This window comes from Trichechus manatus, unplaced genomic scaffold, assembly GCF_000243295.1.
Source record: "Trichechus manatus latirostris isolate Lorelei unplaced genomic scaffold, TriManLat1.0 scaffold00045, whole genome shotgun sequence".
NCBI classification, from domain to species: domain Eukaryota; kingdom Metazoa; phylum Chordata; class Mammalia; order Sirenia; family Trichechidae; genus Trichechus; species Trichechus manatus.
In genome coordinates, this window is record NW_004443981.1 from 5,236,834 (window position 1) to 5,245,971 (window position 9,138).

Genomic DNA, 9,138 nt, shown 5'->3' on the forward strand with positions numbered 1-9,138 from the left:
TGAGTCGAGCTTCAGCCTTCTACAAGGTAACTGTTACGGACTGAATTTCGTCCCCAAAATATGTGTTGGAATCCTAATCCCTATACTTGTGGATGTAGTCCCATTTGGGAATAGGATTTTCTTTATGTTAATGAGCCTGAATCAGTATAGGGTGTGTCTGAAGCCGATCACTTCTGAGATACAGAAAAAGCAGAGTAGGCACAGAAACAAGGACGCACAGATGAGGGAAGACAGATACCCCGCCACATGAAAATCACCGAGGAACTAAGGAACAGAAGCTGAAAGAGACAAGGGCCTTCCCCCAGAGCCAACAGACAGAAAGCCTTCCCCTAGAGCTGACGCCCTGAATTCGGACTTCCAGCCTACTGAACTGTGAGAAAATACATTTGTTTGTTAAAGCCTCCCACATGTGGTATTTCTGTTATAGCAGCATTAGGTAACTAAGGCAGTAATGCATCTGATGTGATTCTCATAGGATACTACTAATACAGCTTTTGGATTCAGGATGCCAGGAAAGGCCCACGTGGGCGGGCGGAAGGCGAAGTGGGGAGCCAGCGGGCAGGTCTGGCCTTACCATGGAGGAGTGCCAGTTGAAGCAGTGTGTGCGGAAGTGCATGGCGGCCTCCTGGTAGCAGGCATACTTCGTGAGCTCCACTCTCTGGGAGAGGAATTGCTCTGCCTCAGCGTTGGACATCACCAGCAAGGAGACGATCTTTTGCATGGACTTCTCCATGACGTGTCTGGCCTGTGAAGACACACAGCTTTTGTGAGGCGTATCTTATAATAATGCAGTCCCTCTTGGAGCCCTCACGTCAGAAGCACATTTAAAGGCTTCTCTTCACGCACCATCCAACACGTGCAACAGGTGGCAATACTGAGTTTTTGTTTATGGAGATTGAAAATGACGGTCGCACATATGACAGATGTCACTGATCTCACTGAATTGTGTATGTGAAAAATGTTGATCTGGCAAATGTGGTGCTATCTATATTTTCATAATTTAAAAAAATGCCAACAATTAAAAAATATATGTGCTCTGAGGAAGGCAAGAGAGGCTTCTATAACAGCTAGAAATCTTTAGGAAGACCTTGCCTTTTCGGTATCTTCTGTTATTATTGAAATATTTCAGTTTAAGTACTCTAAGAGCAGGCCTGTCCAACTCCGAGCAAAGGGGGTTACAGAACTTGTGCCGTAAAGCAGACTGATGTCCGATAACCGGCGCTGTGTGTTCACAGGCATCTCTTCCCATTCAGGAAATCATCAAATGGTTAGATGAAGGGGGCAAAAAGGAAACCGTTTCCTCCCAGGTGCTGAAAAACAGCATCATGAGGAGGAAGCAGCTTCCACATTAACCATATTTTACAAGCCTCCCCAGTCAGGGTTTTTCACTTACCTCTGAATTCCATAGAGACTCACTGCCTAGTGGGTGTTAGACCAGCCATTCTCAAAGTGTGGCCTGAGGACCTACAGGATCCCCAAGGCCTCTTAAAGGGGGACGCACAAAGTGCCCCCTTTCCGGACTATACATCTGTGTGAGGCTAGATTTTCTTCATCTACTTCAACCAAATCAACATGACTGCAGCAGACAGAATTCAGAAGCAGATACGAGAATCCAGCTGTCTTCTACTGAGCTGGGCATAAAGGAAATTTGCAAAAATGTATGGCAATGTCACTCCTCTCACCAAGATTGTTTTTGTATTGGAAAATGGTTATTTTTCATAAAAAATTAATACAAATGGGTTTATTGCTGTTTCTAAGCATGTTAGTAAATATTTTTAAATCTTGGTTTCAATTTCTAATGCAGTAAATATCAACAGACAGAACTCACATAAACAAAAGCTCTTTGGGACCAGTAATTTGAAGAGCGTAAAGAGATCTGAAACCAAAAGCTTGAGAACGTCTGTGCTATGTCTGTTTGACACCAGCTAAAAATAAGTCCTGGATACTAGTTTGCCACCCACACTCAGGCTACTAATTTTCAGGATAATTAGCTATATGCTGTCATGGATTGAATTATGTCCCCCCAAAAAATGTGTGTATCAATTTGGCAGGGCCATGACTCCCAGTATTCTGTGGCTGTCCTCCATTTTGTGATTGTAATTTTATGTTAAAGAGGATTAGGGTGTGATTGTAACACCACCCTTACTAAAGTCACATCCCTGATCCAATGTAAAGAGAGTTTTCCTGGGGTGTGGCTTGCACCACCTTTTATCTTACAAGAGATAAAAGGGAAGGGAAGCAAGCAGAGAGTTGGGGACCTCATACTACCAAGAAAGCAGTGCCGGGAGCAGAGCGTGTCCTTTGGACCTGAAGTTCCTGCGCTGAGATGCTCCCAGACCAAGGGAAGACTGATGACAAGGACCTTCCTCCACAGTCAACAGAGAAAGCCTTGCCCTGGAGCTGACACCCTGAATTTGGGCTTGTATCCTACTAGACTGTGAGAGAATAAATTTCTCTTTGTTGAAGCTATCCACTTGTGGTATTTGTTACAGCAGCACTAGATGACTAAGACATATGCATTTAAAACAAACCACACAGTCCTGTAAAACCTGCTAAAGTGAGAACCTGTGTAAGGCAGAAACCTGTCAGAGAAGGAAGATTCAAATGTTTTCCACTAATAGAGAGCACCCTGTCAAAGACGGGAAACTTGCAAGACCCAGAAAAACAAGGCAGCCCTGTCGAGTCCTGGATCTCACAGGTTTCATTGTATTTTATCTTTCCTAGAAAATTCAACAGTATTTCAGTGCACTGCGGTGCCTCAGGGTCACAGGAACATCCACCGCTGTGCTGGCAGACAAGGGGACAAGAGCTGACCAGGGGACAAGCGCTAACAAAGAGCTTGCTTTGTGGGAAGGGACAGTCCCGCACTTTGTGCAACATTCCAGTAAATGCACTCCTTGTGGTTCCTGGCTGCACAGCTATAATGTGAAGAGTAATTCTGCCAACTCCAAACTGACGAGCTACTGAAAACAGACTCAGTAGTCATAAAAGACAGCTCTCACGTATTTTAGAAAGAGTTTTAGGCTCTACGATTCAGAAATTTTTTGTGGACTGGATTCTTTTTATATGATTAGCTAATAACTCAACAAGCAGAAAAACCAAAATGTCTTCTAAGCAGCCGGTATGAATGCAGGAACCAGCCACAGGCCAGGCCTCTAGGCAGGACACAGGGAAGATGCGACTCTATTTCTTTGCTCCCTGCTACCGAACAGGTCAAGGTCAGTTTACTAATAAGGCTGAAGGTGACCACTGTTCTGCTCATCACTTCTATTTTACATAGACACAAAGGCTAGTTTCCTCCCCCAGGTAGGCCCACGTGGCAGGAGGAGGGTGACCATGGAGTCCTGGCACCTGGTTCCAAGCAATGTAGAATAATGGTCAGCAGGCAGAGACCGTGCTCACGCATGCTGTCCACCTAGGACAGGTGCTATCCACCTAGGGCAGGTGCAGTCCACCTAGGGCGGGTGTAGTCCACCTAGGGCGGGTGCAGTCCACCTAGGGCAGATAAAAGGAAGCTGGGAATGGTTCCTACTTTTACCACTACTCACCTCCAGGTGCCCGCTGATCTTCTCGAGAAGAACCCTGGACTCCTGCAGGTCATTGGTGGCCATCAGCTTCCTTTTCAGGATCGCAAGGGGTACCTCAGAGCTAGGGGTGAGGTCAAGGTGTCTGACAGGAGGCAGAGAGATGGGAGAGCTGACTTTGTGTCTGATACCCTGAAACTGCATCAGCTTCATGGCAGAGATGGACTGGAGAGAGAGAGAAAGCTGGGTTGAGTGGGAGGAGATGGGCCACATGTACGCTGGTCCAGCCTCTCCGGAGAAGGCTCACAGATCACTCCAGATGGTCTGGGGACCATCGAAGGTCCACAATCGCAGTTCGACACATGCGGTTCACCTTCAGCAGAAGAAAAAGCGACACGCTGAGCATCTGAAATCTACCACTGGTCAACTTCTAGAATGTCTGACATCTTCTGCAGCAGAATGGCTGCTCCTTCACCTATGAAATGAACTGCTGGTCCACAGTCAAGCAGAACCTGCGCCAGAGGGGCGTTAGCCAATGGCCACCCTGGTCTGTGCTCACCCATGTTCACCTGCCTGTCCTCAGTGACCAAAAGCAGGAATGTGCAAAGTCTCTGTCCAGGTGAGATCTGAGGTCAGGTTCACTGAGAAGGACAGAGCTCAGGGAACTGAGGGGCTGGGCTGGTGCCTGGCATCGGGGCCTAACCGAACAAGCACCCTGCCAGGCTCTGGTAGGCTGCAAGGAGTCACCACAGAATGAATCCCAGGCAGACGGACAGACCTGGTACCAACCTCCAAAAACATCCTTTTTCTGAACCAAGCAATAATAACCTAACCACAGATCTGAAACAAAAAATAAAATACACACCAAACCAAAAGCCGGTTGCTATCAAGTCAATTCCGAATCACTGCAACCCATGTGCATGAGAGTAGAGACATACTTCATAGGGTTTTCAATGGCTGGTTTTTCGGAAGTAGACTGCCAGGCCTTTCTTCCAAGGTGCCTCTGGGTGGACTTGAACCTCCAATCTTTCAGTTAGCAGTTGAGCACGTTAACCCTTTTGCACCACTCAGGGACTCCAAAAATCCATACACAAGCATATATGAAAACATAAAGGGAAAAGATCCACCACACCTCCTTAACCAAGGTGAGAAATGCTGGGGGTATTGTAGAGAGAATGGAAAGCCCAAGGGAAACGAAGAAGTACTGATGCCCTTACCCTCCAGTCCAACCCCCAGCAGCCTGGCACAGCCCCTGGATGGCCAGGGTAGTGCCACTTTTGGCCCTGCTTTCTCCAAGTCACCCTTCCCGTGCCTTCCTCTGCTTCTACCTCTATCCTACTCCCACCCAAAAGCCTGACGAGGTCAAGGCATCCTGGGTGCCTTTCCTGTGTCCTGTGGCTGCCCTGCTCCAGCCCACACTTTGCTGGTGAAGGACTAAAGATGGCTGGTTCACTGGTTCACAAGTTCTTCTAGAAGGTAAATGCATGCGCCAAAAGAACAGGGCTCAGCTGGCATGCTCTCAGATGGCGGCAAGCTGCTTGGGGAGGCCCTGCACAAGTCACCTTCTTTGCATATACCAAAGGCTAGTCCCAGTGGCTTCACTTAAGGCCCAAGCCTTCAGCAGCCACCTGCTGTGACCTCTGTCCAGCCCTGATGAACCTGGCCTATTTAACCACCAGGGTCCCTTCTCTAACGTATAGGGGCAAAGAGTAAAGCTGGCAAACTACAGTTTGCAGTGAGGCAGGACCCTGGAGAAGCCAAGAAGTGGGGGTCGTAGGCAATGCCGTGAAACTTGTTTGAAGGAGCAGCTATCGACTGAGTAACCTCTTACTGTGTGTCAGACCTGGCCCGGATTTCCTGTTTTAAATGCATGATCCTCTCTAATACTCCAGAGACCTTGTAATGTAGGGGTTTGACCAACGAGGAAATAGACTCAGAGAGGCTGATAACCATGCCCAAAGTCTCACCACTTTGTAAGTTCAAAGCTAGCAAGGTCTGAGTCCAAAGCCCTGGCAGGGTCCTCGGGTTGCAGTGGCTAAAGATGTGAGAGGTAGGCGCTGCCCAGGCCATTTCTCATTGGATCCCCCATCCCTTAACCAAGAGAGAAACATTCTGGGCACATCTGCCTGGGACCTAGCAACCAGAGGGCAGGAACGTGAGGCCCGCACTCACTTTGTTTCCGTACTGCATGACGTGGCTGGTGTTGGTGCGGGACTTGACCAGCTGGTACTGCTTGTGAAGGGTCTCCTTTGTCAAGTCCTCCTGCAAAAACGGAAACATGAACGTCCTTCGACACTCCAAGCCGAAGGGCGAAGCCTCAGCGGCACATCGCCACTCCCAGGGCTCACCACGTCCGAGTCTTCCAGCCAGTTGACGCTGTACCAGTCCCCCAGGTACGTGCCCCTCTCTTCGTCATAGTAGCAGGCGTAGGACGACTCCCTGGGGTTGGCCGCAGTGGTAGCATACACTAGGAGGGGGGGAGAACATCTGGTCACATTTTACATTTCACTCCCTGCTATGGATCACACTTCTCCTCGAGTCAAATCAAGTTAAATCGGAAGAAGCCACCTATATTTAGCACACAGGGACGGCAGGGAGACGTAACCGTATCCAGCCCTTCTCATTTGACAATAACTCTTCTAAAGTTAATGCAGGATTCTACTTAGGTGAGTAGCATCTGGGGTCTTAAAAGCCTGAGAGCAGCCATCCAAGATACACCACTGGTCTCACCCCTTCAGGAACAAGGGAAAATGAAGAAAACTAAAGACACAAGGGAAACATTAGTCCAAAGCAGTAATGGAGCACAGCTACCAAGGCCTCCACCCGACTGAGTCCAGCACAACTAGATGGTGCCCGGCTACCACCACCGACTGCTCTGACAGGGATCACAAGAGAGGGCCCCGGACAAAGCTGGTAGAACAAAATTCTAACTCACAAAAAAAGACCAGACTTACTGGCCTGACAGAGGTGGGAGAAACCCCAAGAGTATGGCCCCTGAACTCCCTTTCAGCCCAGTAATGAAGTCACTCCGGAGGTTCACCCTTCATCCAAAGATTAGCCAGACCCATAAAACAAAATGAGAATAAAGGGGCACACAAGCCCAGGGGCAAGGACTAGAAGGCAGGAGGCAACAGGACAGCTGGTAACAGGGAACCCAAGGTGGAGAAGGGAGAGTACTGACATGTCATGGGGCTGTTAACCAACGCCATAAAACAGTATATGTACTAACTGTTCAATGAGAAGCTAGTTTGTTCTGTAAACCTTCATCTGAAGTTCAATATAAATAAATGAATCAATGAAGTTAATGTAGGAGTCCCTGGGTTGTGCGAACAGTCAATGTGCTCAGCTGCTAACCAGAAGGTTGGAGGCTCAAGTCTACCCAGGTGTGTCTCATAAAAAAGGCCTGGTTATCTACATCTAAAAAAAACTAGCCACTGAGAACCCTATGTAGCACACTTCTATTCTGACACACGGGGGGCTGCCACGAGTGGAGGCTGACTCAACAGCAAGTGGTATAACTGGTTAAAGTTAACGTGGAGAGAGAGAAGCCAGTGAAAGATTCCTTTTTTGTGGGAAGAAGCAAGTACTCATGCTCAGGACTTCAAGACATTTTGTAAGAGTGCTGATAAAGACTGCAGTGACTCCGGAAACTCGAACCAATGTTCTACCATTTAAAACGGAGCCTTCCCAATGGACACACGCTATCTCTATCCCCATTTTACAGATGGGGATAACTGAGAGTCAAAGATGTTAAGTAACCTGCCCAAGATCAGAAAACCAGCAAGTGACATAAGGCAGAGGACCGAGGCGAGTCCAAAGCCTGTGTGATTTCTCCTTGAACCTATATCCAGATTTTGGACTTCGGTAGTTTCCCGAGAACGTGGAAGAGCACCATGAAGCTCACATGCAGAGTCTGTATTTCCCTGACTACTAATTCTCAAGTAAAGGAGCCCTGGTGGCACAGAGGAGTGCTCGGCTGTTAACCAAAAGGTTGGTGGTTTGAACCCACCAGCCACTCTGTGGGAAAAAAGACCTGGCGATCTGCTCCCGTAAAGATGACAGCCTAGGAAACCCCATGGGGCAATTCTACTCTGCCCTATAGGGTTGCTATGAGTCGGGATCGACTCAACGGCACACAGCAACAACAATCCTCAAGTAGCAGAGGAAGCCCAGTGCTTCCAGGCATCAGGTAGTCCTAGGCCCCTGCCTACACAGACCACGGGGTACCACACTGGCAGCATCTGAGCGTGGGCAACAGGGGCACAGCTGAGCACCCTGCTCCCACCACCTACCATTGATGTCATTGGGCAGGTGTTTCATCATGGACCCAGACTCACAGGCTTCAATGTAGAACACCATCTGAAATGCAGAATGACACGGATGAACTCGAAGAGGCTACAGAAAGTGCTGTCACACAAACCATACGGCTCAAACGTATTCACCGCTAACAGAATAAAATGCCGAGAAACTGGAGTCACAGACGAGGCCAAGGCAAACCCCCTGGCACTGTCCAGGGCAGGGAGCGGTTTCAAAGAGTAAAACAGTTGGGGGCCGCCTTCCCTCACTGCCCACCTAGTCACATCCGCAGGAGCGCCACACAGCCCTCCACAGCTGCTGCAGGGCAGAGAGGCCGAGGAGAAAGCAGGTGAGGTCTTTTCCTCTCCAGCCATCCCAAATGCTTGATGCTGTGGTCCTCACCCTGCAGCATCAGCCATCACCTGGACGCTTGTCAGAAAGACAAAGTCTCAGGCCCCACCCCAACCTACTGAGTCCGACTTGGGATAGGGCCAACAATATGTGCTTTAACCAGCCCCTCTGGTGATTAGGATACCCTGATTAGGATACCCTGGAACGAAAAAACGGGAGTCTGGGAAACCAGAGCTGAAGACTAATCTAAAGGACACCCCTTCCAGAAAATACAGTCCTCCATCATTAGAGGCCAGTCACGGGAGCTGGGTGCTCTGCTTCCACTGCCTTCCTCAACCTCCTCCTCCGAGGCCGCCCCAGGAACGGACATTACCTTTTGGTACTTCTTGTGTTTGTACATGTAACGGATGGTCTCATTCAGGTCCTTCACTGAAAGCTGAAAGGGAAGAAGACTGGAATTCAGACTAACACATCACATCTGCCAGATAAGCACTGACACAGTCCTGCTGGTGCTTTATCGATTCTTATCCACCCATCCTTAGAAATAACCGTGGTGAACAGCAAAACCCCAGAATGGCAACCAAAGTGTTTTATTTACATATTTAAAAGGAAGAAGAGAATATGCTTCTTCACTCATTGCTTCATCTCGGGCAGTGAGAGATTTTGTTCTGTTGTTGTGTGTAGTGCAATACACCCAAGTCCCAAGACAGCTGCCGATGCTGTGCCACGGGAGAAAAGCAGGGCAACGGAAGGCTTCTTCAAACCAAACAACACTTTAGCTGAACTAGTGAAGGGTGTCTGCCTTCAGCATTGAGCTCTTTTAAGGAACTATCCATGTGTGATCGAATTGACAACAGCAACTCAAAAGGTTAGAGAAGAAACTTAGGAGGCAGAGAGTCCATGTTAATGGAGGAGGCCTAATGTGTACATTTTCAACAACAGCAACAAATAAAATTTAAAAAGAAAA

The 9,138-nt window shown here is 48.4% G+C and overlaps 1 protein-coding gene across 1 annotated transcript in view; it reads right to left on the reverse strand.

Annotated features, from left to right (window-relative positions):
* The window catches only part of LGMN (legumain), a 50,181-nt gene that overhangs the window by 3,319 nt on the left and 37,724 nt on the right, over positions 1 to 9,138 (reverse strand). Inside the window, exons 3-8 of the mRNA XM_023731749.1 lie at positions 8,545 to 8,607; positions 7,817 to 7,883; positions 5,873 to 5,991; positions 5,697 to 5,786; positions 3,549 to 3,749; positions 575 to 745 (exon numbers count right to left, since the gene is read on the reverse strand). Coding sequence (XP_023587517.1) covers positions 575 to 745; positions 3,549 to 3,749; positions 5,697 to 5,786; positions 5,873 to 5,991; positions 7,817 to 7,883; positions 8,545 to 8,607 — 711 coding nt within the window. The remainder of the gene's footprint in view (positions 1 to 574; positions 746 to 3,548; positions 3,750 to 5,696; positions 5,787 to 5,872; positions 5,992 to 7,816; positions 7,884 to 8,544; positions 8,608 to 9,138) is intronic.